The 24,599-nt window shown below is 39.1% G+C and overlaps 3 protein-coding genes and 1 non-coding gene across 5 annotated transcripts; 2 read left to right on the top strand and 2 right to left on the bottom strand.

Moving 5' to 3' along the window:
- The first annotated feature begins 2,614 nt into the window (after positions 1–2,614).
- Positions 2,615–5,968, top strand: LOC104440750 (protein KRTCAP2 homolog). 2 transcript variants are annotated; one of them, XM_010053710.2, is made up of 5 exons: positions 2,615–2,770; positions 3,318–3,477; positions 3,654–3,705; positions 4,479–4,545; positions 5,650–5,968. In XM_010053710.2, exons 2-5 carry the CDS (start codon positions 3,322–3,324, stop codon positions 5,738–5,740), a joined length of 366 nt encoding a protein of 121 aa, XP_010052012.1. In that variant the 5' UTR covers positions 2,615–2,770; positions 3,318–3,321; the 3' UTR covers positions 5,741–5,968. The 2 variants fall into 2 exon arrangements, with proteins under 2 accessions (XP_010052012.1, XP_010052013.1); XM_010053711.2 differs by having other exon boundaries at positions 2,646–2,886.
- A 2,444-nt stretch (positions 5,969–8,412) lies between these two features.
- Positions 8,413–13,011, bottom strand: LOC104440749 (mediator of RNA polymerase II transcription subunit 19a). The gene is made up of 5 exons (XM_010053709.3): positions 12,834–13,011; positions 11,903–11,972; positions 9,511–9,800; positions 9,174–9,366; positions 8,413–8,702 (listed from the first exon to the last, which is right to left on the bottom strand). Exons 2-4 carry the CDS (start codon positions 11,937–11,939, stop codon positions 9,223–9,225), a joined length of 471 nt encoding a protein of 156 aa, XP_010052011.1. The 5' UTR covers positions 11,940–11,972; positions 12,834–13,011; the 3' UTR covers positions 8,413–8,702; positions 9,174–9,222.
- Positions 13,012–18,745: 5,734 nt separating this feature from the next.
- LOC104440748 (BAG family molecular chaperone regulator 3) lies at positions 18,746–22,636 on the top strand. The gene is made up of 4 exons (XM_010053708.3): positions 18,746–19,334; positions 19,466–19,722; positions 21,657–21,803; positions 22,221–22,636. Exons 1-4 carry the CDS (start codon positions 18,749–18,751, stop codon positions 22,383–22,385), a joined length of 1,155 nt encoding a protein of 384 aa, XP_010052010.2. The 5' UTR covers positions 18,746–18,748; the 3' UTR covers positions 22,386–22,636.
- Positions 22,637–23,430: 794 nt separating this feature from the next.
- Positions 23,431–23,502, bottom strand: TRNAQ-CUG. Its single transcript has one exon. It is a non-coding gene; the product is annotated as a tRNA-Gln (tRNA).
- Positions 23,503–24,599: the final 1,097 nt, after the last annotated feature.

Here is a 24,599-nt window from a genome sequence, read left to right as displayed (position 1 = left end):
GACGAAGTGTCACAAATCATGTAGAATTGATTCGAACCCCTGATTAGGACTAAAAAGAGCAATTTGCAATCATACATGTCAAATCTCAAAATTAGCTACACGAATGAATGGGTAACAATATCTAGATCAAATAGCATGAAAGGAACTAAACTAAAATATGAACAAAATAAAAGCAATTTTTATTTTGGTCAATTTTGAACCTAAAACCAAAAAATTTAGAAAATGAGGTTCTTAATCGATTTTCACAAGTTTTCGATACCAAAATCAAATTGAAGCTAAAACAAGTTTGACCAAAATTCAACATTTTGGTTGACTTTTTTTAACACGTTGATTTTATGATCAAATCTTTGAAAATTTTGAAAACTAATGTGGCCAAAGTGATATTAAGGCTAAAAGGAACATTTTTATGTAAAAAGTCAATTTTTGACTCTGGCTTGACTATTTGAATCAGACTATAAATATTTGTATATATGATTTTTAATATTTTTGTACTCTTCTTTGCACATTTCTTTGACTTGTTGGTCTACTTTCCCTTAATGTAGTCAACACATGTGTCATAATCAGTAAAATCTAGAATACTAAATGTTTTATCATTTACAAATTGCTTAATTCTATTGATTGAAATATGTCACAATCTACCGTGCTACAACATAAAGGAATCCTCATGAACATTCATCGCATTATCATGAACGTGGCTTTTAAAATAATTTTTTTCTCTAACATGGCTTTTTAAAAAGACATTGAAGTCCAACATGGAATTTTTTTTTTTTTGTGCACCCTAATAAAATAAACAAAACGATGTAGTTTCTATATTCAGGGAAAACTCCCTCCCTTCCTCTGTCTCTCTCTCTCTCTCTTCATAGCTGAAGGAACGAAGCTCTGTTTTCAATTTGTGAAATGTAGCTCTGTCTTAGCCAGGGATTCGCCTTTGTGACACTTCAATTCTCGTTCACCACTACTCAAGTAATGAAATATATAGCATGGGCGAAGAAGGGACCCTTTCTTTGAGCTTAGAGGAGGAAGAGGAGGCCTTGCGAGCTGGCCGCAAATCCCGTTGTTTTGCTCTGTTTCTCAATCGAGAAACTTGAAGTGCTTCAAGCTCGCTCAGTCCTTACACTTTTCAGGATCCTTGTTCTCTAGCTCGAACACCAATTCAAGGCCAACGCCTCCTTGCTCTATTTTAATGAGCTTAGGTCCAACAGTTGTGGTTGAGGTTTGAGTGAAAATCAATTCCAATTAAGCATCAACTAGTAATCTAAACATACTTTGTTGTGACTATGATATTCTAGATTTGAATTGGTGCTTCAAATTTGGGGGAAAAGTTTTGATTTAGGATTTATATTTGAGACAAAACGTGTAAACATTGTTGTTTTAGGGCACATGTGCTTATCGGACATGTAGGCGAGCCACCTCAAGCAAAGAAACTAATGATATATGGCCACATTGAATTTCTGACAATCCAAATCAAAATTAACACTTAAGTAATCCGAATTTATACTAAAGCGAATGCCATAGGAAACCTTTGACATTTCCAATGTCCTTATGTTGGGATAAATTTTTCATAAATGTACTAATTTAGAGTATTTTGTAGAATTAATCTGAAAATAAAATGTTGCGACCTTTCGCTGCTTGTGACAACGTATTGTTTAAAATTTGTTAATCGTCGCAACAAAAAAATATTCGATTTTTTACAGGCTCTTGCCCTTCGCGAGGACCAAGGTCGCGGACCTTTGTAATTATAGGGAAAAATAAAATCCAAGTCTGCAATATTCTGTTATTGGTTACTACAAGAGATGGTGACGTCTTTTTTCAATGCTTTCAGGAAAGAGAAAATGTCCTGACAACATTTTCGTCTTACTTTTGGCTTGTCAACCTTTGTGAACCATTTATATAAAATCTTAGGACGTTTTGCTCTTCATAACGATGTATTGTCTTAACTATTCGAAAAATCGTCATTTTACGATGCACTATTATAATTTTTTTGTAAAAGGATAATAACACAAACACTTTTTACACTTTAGCCTAATGCACAGTAATGTAATTCCAGAAATTTTAATTTATTTGATAAATTCTATAATGTTTTAAATAATATTTAATTTTTCATATAATCCAAGGATTAAATTGAACATATAGCAAAAGTTCATGAATCACATTGAATGAATAAAAAAGTCATGGACAACATTACACATCGGATTAAAGTTTAAGAACCACACTACATGTTGAGCCAAAATTCATAGATCATCTATATCATTTTCCCCAAATGTAATTGTATAATTCATTTTGGATTAGGTTAATATCACGAAAACAGTACATATGTAATAAATTTATTATAAATTAATTTTTAAATCACTAAAAAATCATAAATTAATATATCAATGACAAATGTATCCTATATTGGTTTCTATTAAATTTTACCGTCAAATTGCTGAGTTAATTGGTGTGCCAATGCGAGGCTTTACCCTCCATTATCAATTTACAGTTTTTTGTGGATTTAATATAATTTAACCAAGACTAACGAATGATAAATTATCATAAATGTATTATTTTAGGTAAATTTATTACGAATATATAAATTTGGGAATTTTTTTGTGTCATTAACCTTTTTGGAAATCCAAAATATTTCCCCATAGACTTGTGGGTGTATGGTCCCGTCTTAGTACCTTTGGAAGTCCCCGTGCATCTTGGGTCGCTCCATCTCCCTCGATCGCACTGCTTCTCCAGTCACAGCCGTCGTCGCCGCTCCGCTCTCTCCGACTCCGGTGGCAGTCAGGTAAACGAATCTCCTCAACTCCCAATTCCGCGAGTTTACATTCCCAGTGGAATTGGATCTCACCCAGCAAATCAAAACCGGGCCTTCTGATCTGGGTCGCCGTTCTTGAGAATTGGGTAATCAAGAATTCTACTGTATTTTCAGGGATTCGACTTCGTGGTTCGATTTTCTCTTGCTAGTTTCCGGATCCAGCTGATTTAGCGTTGTCATCTTTGTATTCGATTCGTGGGCTAATACTTTGATGGATGCACTGGGGGATAAATCTGATCTTGGGATGTTTTGCTTCTTGCTGAATCCGATTCATTGTGGTTTTGTCGAGATCGGAGTTGAACAGCTCCTCGAATAAATTAACGACTGTGAAATATTTCTGGGTTCTTGAAAAGATTCTTCTTTTACTTTGTTCTGGGTTTCTTGGTTTTAAGATTGATTGTGTCGTTTTAGCTGCAAGTTTTCGGGTGATATTGACTGTGTTTGCTGCTTCTTTTCGTACCATAACACTCTCTGCTGATGGGTTGCCGGGCTTTTTTCTGTTTGTTGGTTTGTTTAGTCCAATGGCAGGGTCAGGGAGTTCCATGGTATACTCCTTCCTTCTGTTTACCGTTGTTCTTTCCCTTCAAGAAATGTACAGAGGGAAGTTGGCGTCATCGGAGTTGTTCACGATACTCGGAGGGTTCACTAGTTCTATCCTATTCCTTGTCCTGCTTACGGTGAGTCCTAATATACTATTTCAGCTGTTATTGTAACGTGTTGCTGCTGGGGGAATGTATGGATGGTTGATAAATAACGTGCCTTATATGACTGTGATTGCACCTAGTGCAATCATGAATTTATAGTTTTATATCAAATCTCTCTTTTTGGCACTCATGAAATGATGTTCTTGCAGTTCATTGGCAACTTCCAGGAATCGTGTGGCACGAGAACTGGTTGGGGTGCTGGTGAGTGGACCATGGTTTTTTTTTTCTCATTTGTTGTTTTCACTTATTACTTTCGTCAAGATATCAACTAGAGAATTGGCAGATTAGATATGGAGGAATGCACATGCTGTTGCATTTCATCACCTGGCATCTCTCTTGCGCTGTAAATGAACTTTGAATAGCATGAGTGTCTGAAGTCACTTGGCCAATTAAATTTCTTTGTCTATTGGCTTTTTAAGGCCACTTCTAACATTAATTTTTGGGCATCAGCATCAGGACACTTTACATTGATGAAATGCGTTGACAAACATGACATGGTCGGTGGCCTTTGAAGTTACGTGGTATAGGAGTTTAGAACTTATCATGCTGAACAGTTCTTGCCCATGTATATTTCTATACTTAAGAGGAGGATGTATGTACCTGTTTTACACCCTAGCCACAGATTGTCCACTTGTGCACACTCAGTGATTGTTATACAATTGAATTGTAAATTCTGTATGAAGTAAGTAACGCACCTTTCTTACTGGAAGTAATGCTTCTTGACGTGCTCTGTGTGGGTTCCATGTTGTTTTCTTTGCCTGAACATAAGTTCTGACTATCTCTACAGTTTGTGTGTTTTTCATGTTGTAATTGGCATGTGAGAATGATGCTTTCCTCATTGGTTGTTACTACTCTTAAAGCTCACCTGCTAGAAATTACGCATATTTTCCACATGATGCAGCATTTACATATTTCACATGGAAGTGGAACAATTGTATTCATTCAAGTCTATATTTCCTCTCTACTATTTGCAGTTATATTGGCTGAAGCAGTGGCTCTCATAGCTGCCGGCACTGTTCACCGAGTTTGTATCACAACATGGTAATTTACTGTCATTGTTAAGATTGCACTCCTTTAATCAGAAGCTCTTAGCATAGGTTTTATTCCTTATTCCCCATGCAATGGTGGTTTTGATGGATCACACCTCTAATGGTCTTCTTTACTTTTAGGATTTAAACTCGTTCCTTCATATGCTTGTTAAAGTGCTTCTGGATTACTACCTTTTTGCAAACCATGATTTGGTTACACCTGACCTGCATAATTAGTAAAGGCCTATATAAATATAATCGTGCTAGCTCTAAAACATAAATTTTGGGCTTTTGCTATCTTTGAAAAAAAAAAAAAAATTCTGAGTAATGCTTAGTATTACAGTGTATTTTACTCTTCTAATTGTGATTTTTCAAATAGAAAACTACTGTCTCATGTTTATCATATTCAAATGTAGTGAGTGGCTAAGTAATGGTCTAACCCTTACAAGATCCAAGTTGATTTAGGTTCAACATTTATCTTTCCATACACATTTTACATTTTAATTTTTCAGAAGAAGAATCAGTAAATGACCCCAAAAGAATGCTTCAAAAAGTATACATTGACCTGAGTTTGGAACTGTAACACTTCATTGACAAGTAATCCCCATATGGTTCAATGACCAGAGTATATGCACCTCTGTGCTTACTTGCTTTAAAACTTGGTTAGTTCTCTAGAGAGCCAGTGTAGGTAAAGTATTCCTCATGCTACCATCACCATCGCTATCCATTGTACCATGTAATCTCCGTTCATTGAATTTGCAAAGTTTATGTTCCAGCCGGTTGCTTTGATTTCCTTTAGTGTTTCATGGCCAGCTTGGTGTTATACCATTAGTTGGACAAGGTATTGAGCCAAAAACGCAAGCAAATGTGCGGTCCCCTAACCCACCCAAGGAGCTTCAGGTTTCTTGGCATTCCTGCCAGGAAAAATGCCTTGTTGGAAACTGCAATTATAATTCATTCCAATATCCTTTGTGCTAAGGAAAGAGGAAACCACCGAGAGAATCAGTTGAATATGTATAGAATTATTTCAGCATTTGTGATACTAAGTATGAAAATTTAACTGCATGCAGACTTTCTAGCCCAGAAGAAGGTGCTGACGTGTTGTGCTTTATTGCAGCTTCTTGTTCTCAGGTGCTCTGCTCTATGAAGTCAACAAGATTTCGGGGTCAGTGCTTTTGAAGAGTGAATCGAAGTCAAGGAGGCACTGAGTTGTTCCTCTTTCTAGGTTTTGGCAGAATATTGATGAAAATTCCCTTAAGCATTAAATACTGCAAACATGATAGATGAGAACTAGAATATGACCGTTTGGATTTTCTTTCTTTTCCTTATCTTTTTTATGGCGATGACCCACGGTAGAGGGCACAAATCATGTTTGTACCAGAGTCCTAGATTCTCATTTGAGCTTCTATATGCGTATTTTTATCTTTCATCTGTCTCCTCTTTGGTTATCAAATTTCTGTTACTATAATTGTTTGGTTCTTCCCTTAAATACTTATGGCTACGGAAGAAGTTCATGTTTCCAGTAAGAGATTATTCAAAGCTCTTAAAGAACTTCTGAAGAAAAACCGCAATTCAACTGAGGATTTCGTTGATTAGGCTCCAATAGCTTGATGTATATCAACGCTCTTTTCAGTGGGTAAATTGTAGAGAGTATATGCTTTCAACATAAGATTACCTACGAAAAAACAAAGGATCAGCTCATTAATCTGCAAATGCTTGTATAGAGTTCTACAGAAACTGAATGTACTCAAGTAGAGTGGAGCTAAAGAGACTCCTGTATTGTAATCCTTTCGAGGTTGAGGATTGTTTTCTTTGCAAGGACTAGGCAACTGGACGCAAAGTGTTTGAACTAGGGAGTCGATGGATTGGAGAATAACCGTACAAAGCAGCATTGTGCACACTGATTGGCTTGAGAAGGTGATTTTGGCGGGTGAGCTCTCGGGCGTTTTCATTTCGGTCATCGAAATAGAGTCCAAGAAAAAGGGTTCCTATCCTATCGGTGAATTCTCTGTGTCGATATGGTTTGGCTTTGCCTTACCATTGAACAGGAATTTTAATTCGTTGTTGAATTCTTTTGGAGGATATAGTTTGTATCGATATGAGTTTGCTTTACCTAGGAATGGATCTCGTCCCTGTGGATATGGTAATCTTCTCAACCTTTTCAAAATTTGTAACGTTTAAATGTCACAGGCCCGAGCTTACTTGTAAATTCTTTTCTTTTTTTTGGTAAAGTTACTTGTAAATTCTTCTTCGCTTCTTGGTTGAATTAATAATCTACACATTTTGCTAAGCCAAAGCAACAATCAGCTATTCATTCCCTTCCCCAAATGGATACAGTTTCCAAGCCTAGACGCCGAGTGAGCGCTTTTAAGGACTTTTTCTGCATCATGAACTCGATCGCAAGAACTAGTAATTACAAATATGGTAAGCGTATTAGAAGAATACACAAGAAGAAATCTTTAACTAAGGTTTTTGAAGCAGCAAAATTCAAGTCGTGTCTAATGCCGCCAAAACTAGAAATTGTACTAGTTTAATTAAACCTTGTCATTCAATATCAATATGATGCACAAGATGTTATAATTCAACCAGACTCCTTAGTCTATATTAGGAACTCATCCGCAATTCAATTCCACTATTGAACATTATTCAACTTGGCAAATAATACCTAATGAAGAAATGGGGAAAATTACAAAAAAAATCTCATGCCTATTGCAATTGTACCAATTCGGTCTTAAACTTATTTTGTTGACCAATTCAATCTATCCGGGCAATTTAGTCGGCTGACACTGACATAGAAGCCGACGGACGATTTTTAATATTATTTTATTATTTCAAAAAATTTATTAATTTTTAATCTTTTCTTCTTCTTTTTTTCCTTTTTATTCTCTATTCTTTTTTTCTTTTTTTTTTCTCTCCTCCCTCGTTCCAGCTATCGACTAGAGGGGAGGGTCAATCGCCAAACTAAGGTGGCCGGCCAGACTGGACTAAGGGCAAGCTTGCCCCACCTCCACCAAGCGAGGGCCACCTAGCCACAGGTGAGGCAAGCCCTTGCCTAGATCCAGCAAGGCGAACCCTTGTAGCCAAATTCGACGTGGCTAGGTGGCCCTCGCCCAACAATAAGAAGGGCTTGCCTATCCAGTAGCTATGCAACCCTCGGCCCTCACCCAATAATAACAAGGGCTTGCCTATCCAGTAGCTATGCGACCCTCGCTTGGCAACGGCAAGGCAAGCCCTCACCGGATCAAGGCAAGGGTGAACTTACTGATCCACTAGCGAGACTAGCATCCCTCACCCAACGACAGCGTGGCAAGCTCACCCTCAGTTCGGCCTCAGTTCGGCATGGCTAGCCACCTCAGTCTGACAACTAACCCTCCCCTTTGGCCGGTCACCGAAAGGAGGGAGGAGAAAAAATATAAGAGAGAAAAAAAAAAAAAAGATTAAAAATTATTTAAAAAATTTGAAAAGAATATAACATTAAAAATTTAGCCACCGGTGTCCACGTCAACTCACCACCGGCCGGCCAAATTTGGCAAGATGAATTATATTGATACAATTACAAAAAATTTAGAACTTAATTGGCAAAAAAAATAAGTTCAGACGAATCGGCACAATTTCAATATGTTTAGGACTTTTTTGGTTATTTTCCTGGAGAAATGTCTAGGGTGGACAGGCCTTGACATGGCAATGTCACACCACAGAATCTACAAAATCTGGCTTAGAGAAGGGAAACGGCATGTGATTTGCTAGCACAGTGAGCAAAGCGTGCTAAAACTAAAAGCACAAACCTTCAGCTGAGAATCAAGAATCTCTCTCTCGAATAGCAGAAGTTATGCACAGAAATGCAGGCATCAGCATTCAGTAGCAGGATTTGAGGCAAAAATGAAGTTAACAGAAATTACCATTCTCCGTCGAAAAAATTATGCCATATTACAACATATTTCGACTCATGTCCTTCGAAACAGGAACAAAAGCCAAGCAGAAAAGGCACAAGGTGAGAAAGAAGTGGAATCCTGGACCACAGGGTATATCATCGGATCTGAATAATCTATTTAAACCAAGAAAAAGAGAATGAGAGAACTCCGTTGAGACAATCAGGTTGCCTTCTTCCTTCCCTCTCTTCATTTATAGGAAAGCAAGCTCTGAGCCACCAATTCTCACGGGATGGTAAAGCTACAACGGGCAGGAAGATAAATTTAGTTGAGAATGCACCACAAGGAACCATCACCAAATTTTGGACTATTACAACATGCTTCATCAACGACGATAAGTTTTATAAGCGAAACAGAAAAGATTGTTCAGAAGGAGCACCCACGCACTTGCTTATCTAATGTACAAGAAGGGCCAAGTAGAAAACTCTCAAAAGTAGGGGAGACAGAGAACATAGCATGATAGAAGCATACCAAACAAGATTATACTCTAATGTCTATCAGAAACTCAGCCTGAACATTCTCAGGACTGGCATTTAGTGACCACATCAACAATGGAGCATAGGTGGACTGTAGTGAGAACAAATAAACAGTGAGAAGTAACTTTTTACTGATTTGTCCACCCTACCTTTCGAAACGAGTGAAATTTGCGCATAGTTGGTCTACCTTTTCCAAAGCATATTACTACTAGTGAAGAAACAGAGGGATGACACACCTTGTCAGGTCGTTCCTTCTAAGTGTAGATAGAGACCTATCCAGCCCATTTACTTCTTGATCCCATCCTTTTTATCATGATGGTGATGATGTTTGCTTCTCTTGTTGTCTTTTCTCTTCGTCTTGTGGCTTTTGTGCTTCCTCTTGCCCTTGTGTCCATACTTAGCAACTGCAGTGTTGGCCCTCTCCACTCCCTGTCAATATCACAACATTCAGAACTCAATTTGCATAAGAAATTCAAAAGCAATAGCATGATTCATGAGACATACCAATGCACGCACAACATTCTCATGCTTCAAAAGGGAAAAGGTATAGAGAAAACATAAAAGGCATCTTACAGGGAATAGGCATAAAGATGGTGCTTGTCTAATCTCAAAAGCTTCCCAGAGAACTTTCATGTCAAAAGCATGGATTTGTGAGCCTCCTTTCTTTACATGAGGCGGGGTTAGAGATAGCTGATCCGAGTTTAGCCTTTCTGCTTTCCTAATTTCTCTATCTCCCACCACACTTTTGAGATAATTTGTATCTGAAACTGATATAGGAAGTGGTTTCTTGCAAAAGAATTCATGGTAAGGTTGAAGCCTGAACCTGCTTATAAGATCAACAGCACCACAAAGCTCCTTAGGACCTGCAATTGAAACATATTATTCAAAAAGAAAGAAAACATCCCATAACACCACCTTATAGCAACACCTAAGAAAACAAAAACAATGAAATGTGAAAGACTGTTGAAAAATTAAAATTGAATGCTATAGTACATTAAACAAAGGAGGAAAACAACCGACATCAGGGATATGCCTGGAGACTTTTCTTAAAGGGGGCAAACTCCGTATTAACTTAGAGTAATCAAGTTGATCGATTCCAATGATTTCTATAGATAGGATTCTTAAGCTAGAAAAATTAGATAAAGAGCATACTAAGTAGATTTACTGTGTGAGTAGCAACTGAACATTCTAATTGTGTAACTATCGATTAAGCTTTCCAAGTAAATCAATGATTTCATCATATATATTTCCAAAAACCACCAGCCAGTCCACCCTCCCACCCACCCACATTCCCTAGTCCTCAGCCCCCCACCATTGAGAGAAAAAACCACAGAAAAGTTCCACAATCAAAGCACAATCTACCACAATTTAGAACAACCTAGATAAATTGGTAAGATCCTACTTTTGGAAATAAGACATTAATTTTGTTTGCATATTGCTGATCATACATAACATTCATGAACGTCAAGATATAACCTTTTGCATCCATGTTTATTCCTGTGACTTTGATCTTGCCTGTTTCACATATATAAAGTTTTAAAAGAGAAAAAAGAAGAGATGATGCTGCAGCATGACTCTTGAGGGTAGTACCCATTAATGCACATAAAGAAAAACATGCAGTATCACCAGGCAGTTTCCTTCTCCAGATATAATCCACAGAACAATGAGGAGAAGTGATAGTATTCTTTAATCGGTGAAACATTGTTCTACGATGAAACAGCAAAATTTGAAAATGCTGACCCTCATCAGCTAGTTCAAGATTTACACTATATTTGGAAGCACCCTAGGGGAAGAAAATGGAGAGAAAACACCCACAATTTTAGATTTTTCCCTCTCATTCTAATGAAAAATTTTAATTCTTCAAAGTTTTCCACTCAAATTTTCATTCCTCCCATTTTCCTGCATTCCCCAAACTAGCATTAAGGATTCCTGGAGAATGTTGAGTGAACAGCTCTTGGTTATAATCCTTTCTATCCGAAACTTCTCTGTCTAAGACACAGACTTTCCCAACTACATCAGTTTTCACAAACCAAAATGATGAGACAATAGTGATAAGAATTTTCTCTAAGAAGAAATTTTCATGAATACAAAAATCAAGACTGGAGCATAAAATAGATTCAATCGTCTTCAAACTGACATACTGTAATTACAAAGAGACCGGTTGTATCACAAGTAAAGGAGGTGGACCCCCAAAGGGCCTTTTACTATGACTGGATAAAGGACGCTGAGTACTTTGTGATAACCCTAAAGATAAACCAAATTGACCGTGCTATAAATTGCCAAATTGTTGTACAAAATATAGCTCCCAAATATCTTTCAGTTTTCTGAACAAAAAACCTCTTGGCAACGCATCTTTCGTGTTTGAGGCATACCTTTCATAGAACTACCCCACCTATCTATTCCTGTCCAGAAGGGGCATATATCCTCGAATTGTTATTCCACTGCGTTTAAACTTCACGCAAAATTCTTCAAAACGTGAAGCTCCAGAAAACAGTGAATGTGGAAGAAAAATAAACAAATGATGGAAGCTAGGAGATCTAGCATTTACTGGTAGAGGGAATGTAAACATGAAAGTTGAAGAAATACAAGGCTGTTGCTCATAAAATATGCCCTACATCAAGTGTACTGATAGGATAAGAACAGGGAAAAAGAAAATAAGTAAGCACACTTCAATGTTTCCTTCTTTTTTTTCTTTTTTTTTTTTAATTCCCCATGTTCATATCATCCCTCACAAATCTGGAATTTGATTTTCTTGGCATATTGTAATAGCAATGCCTATGCTATGTAATTTGATGTAAAAACCAAAGGAAAAGAAAACGCCCCAACAGAAAGACGGCATTATGAAATGATTTCTCATAAAGAGGTACTAGTAACCAACATTAGTAAGAACATAAGCTAAGAAAAGTAGCAATCTCCCATTGTAGGAACTAGAAAGTCATATCAGCCCTAGATAAATGTAACTCACCACTTCCAAACCTTCTATCCACCTTGCGATCCATCATTTTATCAATGTAGGGACTACTGACCAGCAGTCTCTGCAATGAGAAAGTCCAAAAGTTCCATTGGAAAGAGAGAAGAAGATAAAGAATTCTTGCCAATGATTATATAGACATTCCAGATACTTAATCTCGAAAACCAAATTTTACCGGAGTCATCATAGAAACTGTCAAATTACTTATCGTCAAGATGGAGCCAAAAAGTTACTTATATAGATCATTACGCCATCTATTGTGCTCACTATTTGTGGATGACAAACATACAATGGCAAACTCGGTCATGATCTCCTTAAATACAATTTGAAGGAAAGCACCAACAACAGTGAAAGGTTCTAAGAGCCCCGATACTATATGCTGAGTAATGCCACTCGTTCCCACAAAATTGGACTGCTAAAACAAGCCGGCCACTCACAGGAAGGTCAATAGGTAGCTTTGGGCAACTTCAATGGCACAGGTGATTTGTGGGCAAGCGTCTCAGAGCACTAAGTCAAAACAGGAAGTATTTTCAGGAAGGAGGCAAATGGTCATTGAGGATTGATGGTAAAATGAACCCATAAAAGTTTCCACGACACAAACAACGGGTAAACGCTAGCATCCAATGGCGATACTTAAACCAAACTTTTCACATTCAATTCTTTGCACTCCCAACAAGTACCCATCATTAACAGGCAGATTCTTTGGGAACCCCTCTCCTCCATTCAGGACTTGGACCAAAAATTATACTTGCTTCGAAGTAATTTACCCAAACACCAAACGGGTGCAAAATTTGATACAGACCCAGCAAATTATACACTCCAGAGATCGAGCAAAACGCGCCACATCAAGCGTCATTCCGAAATCAACTCGATACATCATCAAGAATCACCCAAGAAAGAACCAAAAAAGTGGCGAACTTTGTACCTAACTTGAAGAAGAGAGTGCCGGGTCTCGCTACCACGCCATCAGCAACGGCGCATTGCGCCGAGAAAGGGAGGATTATGTCAGGGTTTTGCAAGGGATTTAGGGTTTTAGACGAGGAACTCCGAAGGGGTGCTGATTCCGATTCTAGGCGAACAAGCAATATAACACTCGCCGCCTGAAGTCGCTATAAAAGCGGTGGTTTACTGCTGTATGAAATTTTTTCACCAAAAATATTTCCTTAAAAATCATCGTTTAAAAAAATAGAGATATAAAAAATGTATTTATTATCTACGATCATATTTATAAAATTATTTATTTTAGTGAAATAAATGAATGTTAAGTAATATAATTTTTAAAAATATTTATTTGAGACGTGGGCTATTTGTTTGCCGAAAAATTCTGAATTAGTATCACTCTAGTAATATCTGATGTTATAAATATAGGAAATGGAGGCATCAATCCCACGTCAAAATCGGTTGAAATGTAGGAACATCTCGATTTAACATGAGTTATTTTTTTAGTGAATAAACCTAACTATTCATGCGATGGTCTTCCTATTTTGGTTTCGAGGTTGAGCCTCCAATTCAATATAGAAGTATGCAAAACGAACTGCCCAAATCAAGATGTCCGGTTTGTAATTCTTAAAAGTAGAATTGGTGTTTGGTTTAATTTCCAATTCCAAAAGGAAACCAGATTAGACCAAACAGACTACATATATTTTTTTATTATTTTCATTTCTTCAAACAAATAGTGGGTTTCATCTATTGTTTTCGAGAAAATAAGAGCTTGTAATTAGACAATAAAATATCTAGACGGAGGCATAGAATTTATCTCTAGCTCTAATTTGTTTCTAATCATACTTTGGATAATAAAATATTCTAATAAAAACATTAAAATAAATAATAACCAGTTTTAAACAGATATTAGTCTCTAGTTCCCAATTATTGCTAATTTAAGATCAAGTGACCTCAAATAAAATGTCGTGACAACTTTAATTTGAATTGCAACTTTTGATTTGAGACTCCACCCCGAGAGAGAGAGAAAGACGATGATATTTATCACGACAACAACTTAACAAGCATCAATACCCACATCTACAAACATTGCTGACACAAACAACACATCGATCCACATTTTGAAAGTTAGGGTGTTTATTTGAATGAGAAAGCTCTTATACAAGCAAAATTCAAATACTAGCGATGTGTGCGTCCCTTACATAGAGAGGAAAAAAAGAACCAGCACTTCAAGGCTTTGAAAAGTAAACATCGTCATCTTCTAGAAAAGAATCGGGAAAAGCAACAAAATTTGAGAAGCGAATGCCATACTCATTGCAAAGGTAAGCTCGGCCAGTCCAATTTTATCGTGCGGCCCCACTGTACACGGAGTCCGACCAGGTCGCAGCTGGATTGACAAAGCCCCTAAAATGAAGGCCCTTCCCTAAAATTGGTTGCTAACACCACCTTTACCTCTATGGAATCTCTTACGTTGGGAAACCCACAATCTATGTTTTCCTTATAATGTTTACCAAATGAAATGCTTCGTTTTCCTTATAAGGTTTCCCAATGTAAGAGATTCCATAGAGGTAAAGGTGGCTATAATATATATGTATATATATATTACATACTCCTCAAGTCTAGTAGTACAGGTCCTTCCATATTAAAAACGAATTAAGTGATGTAAATTGAGTAATGGGATTAAGGTTCCGTTTGTTTCACAAAAAATCACTAATTTGAAAGATATTTGTGTAAAATTGATCGCTTGTACTAACAACAAAAATGAATAAACGCAAATTAGTTTTTGTCATCTCTTGAAATGTTCAGGAACGATTACACACAAGAAACCTAAAATTATATCCTAACGTTTTCTCTCATTTCTCTCTTCTCCTTCCATTGGGAAAATTTTTAATTTTTTTTTTAAACTTATTGCATTTGTATCAATTCAGTCCTAAATATTTTAATTTAGCATATTTAATTCTAAACCTCTCTTATTAAGTCCTAAATATGTCAATTGTGCCTTAAATATTTTGACAATTTGTCAATTTAATCATTCAAGCCAATTTTGGCCCATAAACACCGATGCAACGATCTAGTCAAGTTGATTGTCTCACGTGGTATAATTAGTGCTAATGTGGACAATTTCTTTATATTTTTAAAAACTTTTTTCTGGATTATTTTTTCCTTTTACTTTAATTTTTCCTTCTTTTCCTTTATTTTTAATTAACTCTTGGCTGGCAAAGTCATTTGACTTTTGATGGTCATCTCCGTACCCTCACCGGCCAAGAGTTGGAAAAAAAAAAAGGAAAAGAAAAAAGAACAAATAAAAAATGCAAAAAAAATGCAAAAAAAAAAAGCCCCATATTAGCACCGGTCATAACACATAAAACAATCAACACTCACTAAACCATCACGTCAGCATTTTCTAGTTAAAATTAGTTGAAATGACTAAATTGACAAATCATGAAAAAAAAAATGACTGCATTAGCATTTTGTCAAAATATTTAGGATTAAATTATTGAAAGATTTGAGACTCATTTGACAAATCATCAAAATATTTAAGACTAAAATGATATAATTGAAAAATTAAAAACTGAATTAACATAAATGCAATAAATTTAAGATTTTTTTTTTTTTGGTAATTTCCCCTCTTACACTCCACTAGATCTATTTGTGCCTAGCTGAACGGGAATTGGTACATACAATATCCCAATCACCTCTCGTGGATTTTCTTTAACACTTCAAGCACCATGACCTCTCCAGATTGAGAAGACGAGAAGTACTTATAAGGTCGACCGCCACCTTCAGCCTCAGGTCTACCTATAGCCGGAGGAGTCGAGGCCATGGAGAAGCAGAAGAGAGACGGCGGAGGATATGTGGCCGTGATGGTAGCGCAATGGGCAATGGGGAAGCAATGACCACGACGACTATGCCGACGTTGTAGATGACGATGGAGGGGCGCGGCGGTGGTGTCGCCGGCGATTAAGAGGGGAGAGTGGGGTGGGGAGAGATTGGTTTGGTGGTAAGGTTGGTGTTTATGGTTTTTTGATTGGTACGGATTGTTTTAGGTGGACCTCTCCACCTTCACGATCCTAAGTTAATGATAACTTTATGTTATTAAGTCATAGGGAACATGGAACACTGAGGCTATCCTTGGTGCATAGAATAAAAGTCAGGATATGATAAATCTCATAATATATGTTGTTCAGTTGCCATTATAAAAAAGGATATAATCTGAATTCTCATATAGGTGTGGAATAATGATGAATAAGATTTCTCGTATCTATGATATATAATGAACCATCAGGTGAGGACGACCGTCTCGACAGCCAATCATTGTTACCTCCAACCACTACTAATCGTCATCGTCAGCCAACCGATCACCCTCACCGGTCAATCAATCATGTTCTGTGTTACCTGTTAACATTTACCGGGCATCATATAGGATATCACAAGTCTCATCGTTACTTTATATTTTATCTGACTTTATCCTATTCATCTTAGGCGAGCAAACTTAACTTAAGCGTTTGGAGAAGTTGGGACAAGTTGAGGTTCAAATTTGACGGTTCCTAGACTCAATTCAATTTCCACATCACCACCAACTCTTTTGAGTCTGTTGAGATGTTTAAGTTGGCTACAGAAGTTTCTTAATCTTAAATTGCTTGAATCACACTAATTTAACTGTAACAGCGATGGACCTAAGTGATGGATTTGATACACACCACCAACCCCTCATCGCCCAACTCCAAATCTTGCTCCTCTTGACCCCTCCCTCAATCATTGTACGCTCTCAAACTATATATACACCAACCCGTTGAATGGATCGATTACAAAAAAATAAAATTTATATAACATTGTAGTAAATTTGAAAAATGCCATATTAGAATTCAATTCTTCGAACGCAATTTATGTATAGTCCAAATACTCACCTAAGTTTAGGTCAAATTCTTGGGCCCCACGACATAACTTTGCGTGTGAAAATTCTTTATTCACCCTCCCCCCTTATCTTCCAATGAAATCGATGTACTTAAAAGCCACCCATCCATAAATAAATAAATAAAAATACTTCAAAGGCCGGTCTCGCCAAAGTAGATGCTTTGACAAAATAAATAAATAAAAGTAAGGGCAACAAAAGGGAAAAAAAGGAGGAAAAAAGTGTTAAAAATCGGATATGTCAATCTAAGCCCATCAGGCCTACACCGATGGGCCCATCAACCGTCACGCCCACATCCAATCCCTGCTCCCCTTCAGTTGATCTGACCAATCAGATTCTTCCACGTGTAAATACAACGTCAGCACGGAAGCGTAGAGCATTATGGCATTGCTTCTGTTGCAACAAGCATTTCTGTCACTACAATACTCGTACTTCTACAACGCAAAATACACGTTATTTCAGTAATTTTAGTACAAGAATTTCCCAAGCGTTGGTTGAGTTTCCAGAAAGGTACTCTTTTTTTTTTGTTATAAATAAAATGAGTCATACACATATGTAAATTACAATGCGTGCATTCTCGGGTAAAAATACTCATAGTTTCGGACTTATCTCATATTTTTTTCATCACTAATTAAAGATTTAACTTGTTGAGTTTCTTTTCTGTTTTTGATTTCCTCCCAGATGGAGATAGGGTGTGATGGAAATTCGTACAAGTATCATCTATCAATTTAAATGGTTCCATCGTAACATAACGAACGTTTTATATTTATAATACAATTAATTTAAACTAATGGTCACATTATCCTAGATTCCATTATACAAAAATCTAATTTTGTCATGTACTTTTATGGAATGACAAAGGTATCTCGTACTACAAAATACTATACCTGTACATTACTAGTAGATGTAAATGCATATTCCTCTTATAAAGATTTTGGTTTGCATCATGAGTAATGCGAAGAACTCTCAAACTGACATACTGAATTGGTACTTATATTGAGCAATACTTCATATTGTAAAGTTATTCTATAAGAGAGTCATAGCCAACACTTAAAAGAAGATTTGTTACATCATCTATTGTATCAAATTTCAATATATGTAACATTATTTCCGTACTATTAAATTGTGCATTGTTTCCGCCCACTCTAAAAGTTATCATACTCAAAAAATTGATAGGGCAATCATAGAACCTTAAAATTCCATTATTCGGGTAAAAGAATTGGTTGAAAAATGGTGAAGTTGGGACTAGTCGTTGCACTAATCCTCCGCAAGCATATATGTACGAGAGTTCCACGCCTCTTTTCAAAAGCACTCGGTTCGTACTGAATATGTCAAATTTGAGTCAAAGATAATTTTTTTCTTGAATATATAAATCAAATATAAGTTATATAGGTTCAGAAGGAAGGGTTACAATTACCACTGGTACTTTCTTGTACTCTTTTGAAATACTTATCTGGGGATCGAATTTGCCCTTTTGTCTTCATTCTTTATTCACCCGAATGAAAAGCACAGCTCTCGCCTTGTCTTTTATCACGTACATATATACGGATTCCATCGGTCCGGCGACGTGCACCCGAGCCGATCCCGCCCCCGTCGCTCCGCTCAAAGAGAGTTCTCACAAGCTCTCGCCGATGACCCGCCGGAATGCTTCCGACATTAAATCGCGAGGCGGATGTATAGCCGGTGTATGATCTCGGGGAGCAGGATTTCAAACAATAGGGTCGGGACTACTCCGATGAGACCGTGCACGCCGGACGTCGGCCCGGCCCCCAAGTGTACGCCGGAAGCGTGTCTGCCCCGCCCCGGGTTGCTTCCTTCCTTGGACCGTCGGCAACCCTTCTCTCTCTCTCTCTCTCTCTTCTCTGTGCTTAGCTGTCAGCACAAGCTCAACAGACAAGTCAACACACGTGGCACGCCTCCCATTGGTCCACCCGCGGCCAAAGAAAGACACGGCACACTACACTTCTAGAAAATATACTTCCATTTCCATGGTCTCTCTCCCTACATCTCTCTCTCTCTCTCTCTCTCTCTCTACATCTCTCTTTTTCTCTCCATCTCTCTCGCACCGTCACATGCCTGTACTTGACCAGGAAAACAGAGACCACTACGCCCACTCCACACGCTACGCACGCAATCCTTTGTGTCGGCAGAGCAAACCCCGTTTCATTCAATGCCTTAGCGAGAGCGAGAGAGAGAGAGAGAGTCAGTCGCACAGAAGTCGTCCCCAGCATTTTCTCTCTCGCTTTCCCGAGAAAACTGCCTCGACCCAATTCGGAAAGCAACGACGAGGAGACGACGTGGGAAGGGGGGCAGAAGAGATGATGAAGAGGGGGTCGAACGTGTACGGGAGGGTCAGCGAGAGCTCCTCCGCGGCGGCGGCGGCGGCGGCGACGTCGTCCTCGAGCGCCGCCGCAGGCGGGCACGAAGGGGTTGAGTGGGAGAGGCGGCCGGGAGGCATGCTGGTGCAGAAGCGGGACGAGAACCCGGATCTCCCCGCCGCCCCGAACGTCCGGGTCCGGGTCGCCTACGGCAAGATCCGGTACGAGATCTCCGTGAATTCCCAGGCCACGTTCGGTACGGTCTTGAAAAGATGCGTTTTTTTTTTTTTTTTTTCATTCAAATCGCTCCGTTCTTCGGTTCTCTGTTTTTTTTTTTTTTCGCGATGCTGAATCGACCCGCATTCCTGCCTGCGCGCCGGGGCACAGGGGAGCTGAAGAAGCTGCTGGCGGCGGAGACGGGGCTGCAGGCGGCGGAGCAGCGGCTGGCGTTCCGCGGCAAGGACAGGGACGACGGCGAGTACCTGGACAAGTGCGGGGTCAAGGACCGGTCCAAGCTCAGCCTCGTCCAGGACCCCATCAGCATCGAGCGGCGGCTCGTCGAGACGCGCCGCAACGCCAGGATCCAGACCGTCCACCGCGCCGTCACCGACGTCGCCGCCGAGGTCGACAAGCTCGCCGACCAGGTAAAATTCTTTAACCATCGATGCCGGTCTCTCCACCGGTGATTCTGACTTTTTAGGGGGAAAAAGACCGCCGGAAATTAAATATTTTGGGAAGAAGATTTTTTTTGCCTTTTGTATGTTAATAATTACGCAATACTAATTACTAAGGAACTAAAAAGCCATCGAATAATCAGACAATTTAGATCTTTGTCATGCATGCACTTTTGTAACTGGTTTTACGGTTTTGCCATTGCTCTTTAAGGTCATGCATTACAACAGTAGGTGTCATGGGTAGTTCGATCTTGGTCGATGCCGGTTTTAATCGTTCGCTTTAAGGGTGGTATTGATCCTGTGATTTAGAAAATCTATTCATTTTGCATGTCACGCTTTCAAGCATTTTTTTTAATAGTATTTAAGCGATCGATTGATTTAGAAGTGAAGAGTGAGGCAAATGTTTAATAGGAGGATCGGTGTTTTTTTCAAGAGATCTTTTCCTTAAAAAATTTCACATTTTCATTGCATGGGTAAATTTGCAAAGTTGAAATTGAAATGTGGGCAAAACGTGGATTGTTCAATGTAAGCTTCTATGAGCAGCAAAATTAGTTCACCTTTCTTACCAGAAAGGAAAAAATTAGGGGTCTGGGGGCAACATTGGAAAAAGGAAGTCCTATGGAAACTTTTGACTTGATATGATGGAGCTGTAATGACATCTATCCTCCCTCTTGGGGCCTCCCAAATTGGACAAAATCCATCAATCCAAAGCGATCCTAGTGGTTGGGCAAATTGAGGTAAAATTTGAGACCCACACGGGTCCATTCTAGGAGCTCCGCACCACCATGGGAGAGCCGAAATCGCCGTCAAGGGGCGAGTCGGAACCCTTCACGGGACGAAAGCCTAGACTCAGTACCGCTTGGCCTTACTTGGAAAGGGATGCAGTCATGGACCGACATGTTCAAAATCTATAACGCTCTATATTTCTAATATCCTTCAATACCACGTCGAAGTATTAAAAAAAAAAAAAGTACTTATCAATAATCCGAATAGTCATAGCTCAAAATAAATATTCCATAGCAATTTGCGAGGCTCTTGGGCGATGTAGCTCGGAGTTCCTGCACCGATTGCTCTGTCTTCTTCTTGTTTTTTTAATAAATAAAAGATACATAAATCTCTAGAATTGGGAGATGATGGAAAGGGACAAGGGTGGGTGGAAAACAGTTGCATAGTCATGATCAAGCAATAGCTGGCAAGCTTGTTTTGTTGTGGGGGCCAGTGACAATGGAAGCAACCACATAGGTTGGCTTTTCTGCTCCATCAATATCAATTAAGAACAATTTTGGGTATGCATCGAAAGCATGCGAAACCACTCCATCTCGGTGTTTCAATACTGGGAGCTCCATGTGAGATTCATATAATCCAATAGTTCATATAGAGCGGGCTCACATAAAATGGGTGCATGCAATATTCAGTTTTTGTGAAATCGAAGTCGTATTTTGACCCAAAAAAAGTTTGTTTTTAAAGTGGAGTCATGTGTTGGCAATTGCAATTTCCGAGTGGCATGTAATTGCCCTTGGCCGAGAAGGAAACAAGGCAGTGCATGGTGTATACCTGATCATAAAACGAGCAGCTCGATGTGGGCCACGGCCACACTTGGCAATGTCTGTCGGGTGGGTCGGGATGGTCTGCTTCGAATATCTTCCTTCGACATGGTGGGTAGTGCTTAAGCAATCGACTCCTTTTGAGGACTATTATCTTGTCGTCCAGACCCTGTCCAATCCGGTCACGGATTTTAGACGCGGGGCAATCTGTCCCGGTCCTTTTCGTCTCTCTCTCTCTCTCTCTCTAATCAAGTATAAAATGTGGACCGTGCATAGGGTTCCATATGATCCCTACTATTTCAAATGGTTTCTGCTGTGTGATTTTAAGAAAAATGATGCGATTGTTCGTAATGTGACCAGGTCTCTGCCATGGAGAAATCGATCGCCAAGGGAAATAAGATGCCGGAAGTTCAGATCACGACGCTGATAGAGATGCTGATGAGGCAAGCGGTCAAGCTCGATAGCATCTCCGCCGAGGGTGACGCTGCTCCTCTCAAGAACTTGCAAGTACGCGCCATGACGACCCGTTTAAATCTCCTCTCTTCCTCGTGTTCCTATCTAATTTGATGCTTAGAAGCTGCGTATAGTTTCGAGATCGACCTATATCTTCATGTTGATTATCTGTAGGTGGCTTATCGATATGTTGAATTCACGGTTCACAAAATGTGGATTTAGGATGATGACTCGAGGTGTGTTTCTCGAGTTAACGAGGTTTTTACCTCATGACTCGGTCTCCATCCGAAACAACCGAAAATTGATAACTAGGCTCTAGGAGTTTGCTCAAGATATTAGCAAGTGAAAACGGGAATAAATGTGTCGGGGGTGTCGACCAACATGGACGTCCATCTTCCAAAATGCATGCCTTATGTACTAGCACTAGAATTGGATTGAAGATTACATGATTCTCCATGGTTGTTTTTACAGGGAAAGAGAGTACAGAAATGCGTCGAGACTCTCGACATGCTGAAAGTGTCGAATGCCAGAATAAAGCCCGTGATCGTCACGACAAAGTGGGAGACATTTGATCATCCACCACCGGCGGCGGCGGCGGCAGCGAACGCCACCAACCCGTGGGAATTTTTTGATTGATCTCGACATTCCTCTTTTCTACATTTCTTTCCTTGATTTTTGTTGTGTAAATTGGGTGGAGATAGACATAAGCGAGCTGCATGCTTGTGGTTTGACAAAAGAAAACCTAGAGCTTTCTCTCCACGGTCTTTTGCCAATAAGGGTTGGTTATCATATGGGGCGTTATAAATTTTGTCATATAAGTAGTGATTTGTGAATGCTAAGATGTATGTATGTTGCATATTCAATTAGATCGGTCCATTTTCATGTAATATAGTTTTCGCAATCCATGCATGATTCAATTGCAGAGGCACAAGAAACAAACGAAAAACGCAAAGGGAAAGAAGAATGAGGAGGAGGAGGAGGGTATACACGTATAGCATACATCTGCTCTAACAAACTACTCATAGTGCAATAGCCATGTGGTGACTGTTTAAGAGCGTTAAACCCATAGATGCATTGAATTTAAAAGCGTTAGCACTTTCCTTGAGAGAATTCTATCGTTTCGTCTAGTGAAATTTCTTTAATTTTTTCTGTCGTTTCTTTTCGTGTATGGTGAAGATGACAATGGCGACGCTGGCAAGGATGGAAGAAGAAGTTAGAGGTTTAAAAGAATACCAGGGAGCCTTTTTTTTTTTTTTTTTTTTTTTTTTGGGCAATGCAAGGAGAGGGGTTGCTTCAATACGAACAAAGAGAAAGATGGGTTCAAGGCTCCAAAATTCATGGTATTTTTTATCTTATTTTATTAAAGCAAGTTAGAAACTACCCGGGTCAAGCCAATTTAAACCACTATCTAGTCGGGTCTTGTTTCTTATACCTCATTTTGACCAATTCATAATATAGGAGCGACCCACTTCGATGAATAGAAAAATGGGGTAGCGGACCCATTCTGCTGTGTTCAATAACGAAAGATGCGAGATGTATAACGGAGAAAAGAGTTTAGGCAGATTGTTTATTCAATATTATATTCCCCTCTATATCTGAATTCTTCATTCAAGGATGAAAACAGTGGGAAGAAAAAGAAAAAAAAGATTCAAGGGGACACCAAATTAAATAAAAAGAGAGAAGGTCCCACCGAGACTTGAACTCGGGTTATTGGATTCAGAGTCCAATGTCCTGACCACTAGACCATGGGACCGTGAAGTTGGATGCCTCATTTTTCTAATTTACTTTAAATAATGGGATGCAATGCAAGGACTTTCAACACCACCTTGCTGCTTCGTCAGACCGTCACTTACGAATCCCCTCGGCCCTTAACTGAGAGGGAAACGAGGCGGCGCATGATGTATGCTGATCATAGATCGAGCAGCTCAACACAGGTCCACCGCCACACCTTGCAATGTCTGTGGGTCCATCGGGCATATTGGGATGATCCGTTTTGAGTGTCTTTCTTTAATGTGGTGGGCGGTGCTTAATCAAGTGACTCCCTTTTGAGGATTATTATCTACCCGTCCAGACCAGTTAGATCCAGTTACGGAGTTTAGACGTGGTGCGATCTACTTGGTCCTTTTCATAACTCTCTCTCTCTCTCTCTCTCTCTCTCTAATCGAGTATAAATTTGGACCATGAGGTTCTATATGATTCCTACTATATTTCAGTTGGTTTCTGCCACGTAAATTGAAGAGAATGATGCAGCTGTCCGCAACGTGACAAGATCTCCGCCATAGAGAAGGCAATCCCCATGGAAAATAAGGTCCTAGAATTTCAGATCACGACGCTGATAGAGATGCCGATGAGACAAGCCATCAAGCTCGATGGCATCTCCATCGAGAGTGAGGCTGCTCCTCTCAAGAACTTGCAGAGGTACGCGCCAGGGCGACCCATTTAAATTATACCCACTCTTTCTCACGTCCCGATTTAGTCCATCCTTACAAGCGGCGTATAGTTTCGAGATCGACGTCCTTGTGTTGACCGCCCATACGTGGCTTATTGATATATTTGGTTCACAATTCACATCATATAAATTTGAGATGATGATTCGAGGCGTGTTTGTAGGGTTAACGAGGTTCCTACCTCATGACTCATCGGTTGGTTGTCGATCCGAAACAATTGAAGGGTGTGTTTGTTTCATGAAAAACGTAATGTTTTTAAAAATATTTTCCGGAAACCATTTTCCGGGAAAATAGTTAGTTTTCCTTTGTTTGATGATACGTGATTGAAAATATTTTCTGGTGTTTGGATTGTATTTGAAAAATGATTGAAGGTGTAGAAAATGCTGATGAAGAGGAAGAAGAG

The sequence above is a fragment of the Eucalyptus grandis genome, chromosome 4 (assembly GCF_016545825.1).
Source record: "Eucalyptus grandis isolate ANBG69807.140 chromosome 4, ASM1654582v1, whole genome shotgun sequence".
Taxonomy (NCBI): domain Eukaryota; kingdom Viridiplantae; phylum Streptophyta; class Magnoliopsida; order Myrtales; family Myrtaceae; genus Eucalyptus; species Eucalyptus grandis.
This window is presented reverse-complemented; position numbering and strand designations above follow the sequence as displayed.

Bases quoted from the DNA above. Each gene is read 5' to 3' on its own strand.
- LOC104440750 (XM_010053710.2), top strand. From the start codon at position 3,322: ATGGCAGGGTCAGGGAGTTCCATGGTATACTCCTTCCTTCTGTTTACC. The intron at 3,478-3,653 runs GTGAGTCCTAAT...ATGTTCTTGCAG, and splicing joins TATTCCTTGTCCTGCTTACG to TTCATTGGCAACTTCCAGGA. The intron at 3,706-4,478 runs GTGAGTGGACCA...TACTATTTGCAG, and splicing joins GAGAACTGGTTGGGGTGCTG to TTATATTGGCTGAAGCAGTG.
- LOC104440749 (XM_010053709.3), bottom strand. From the start codon at position 11,939: ATGATGGATCGCAAGGTGGATAGAAGGTTTGGAAGTG. The intron at 9,801-11,902 runs GTGAGTTACATT...TTTCAATTGCAG, and splicing joins GGATAGAAGGTTTGGAAGTG to GTCCTAAGGAGCTTTGTGGT. The intron at 9,367-9,510 runs GTAAGATGCCTT...TGATATTGACAG, and splicing joins CATCTTTATGCCTATTCCCT to GGAGTGGAGAGGGCCAACAC.
- LOC104440748 (XM_010053708.3), top strand. From the start codon at position 18,749: ATGGTCTCTCTCCCTACATCTCTCTCTCTCTCTCTCTCTCTCTCTACA. The intron at 19,723-21,656 runs GTAAAATTCTTT...TAATGTGACCAG, and splicing joins TCGACAAGCTCGCCGACCAG to GTCTCTGCCATGGAGAAATC. The intron at 21,804-22,220 runs GTACGCGCCATG...TTGTTTTTACAG, and splicing joins CTCCTCTCAAGAACTTGCAA to GGAAAGAGAGTACAGAAATG.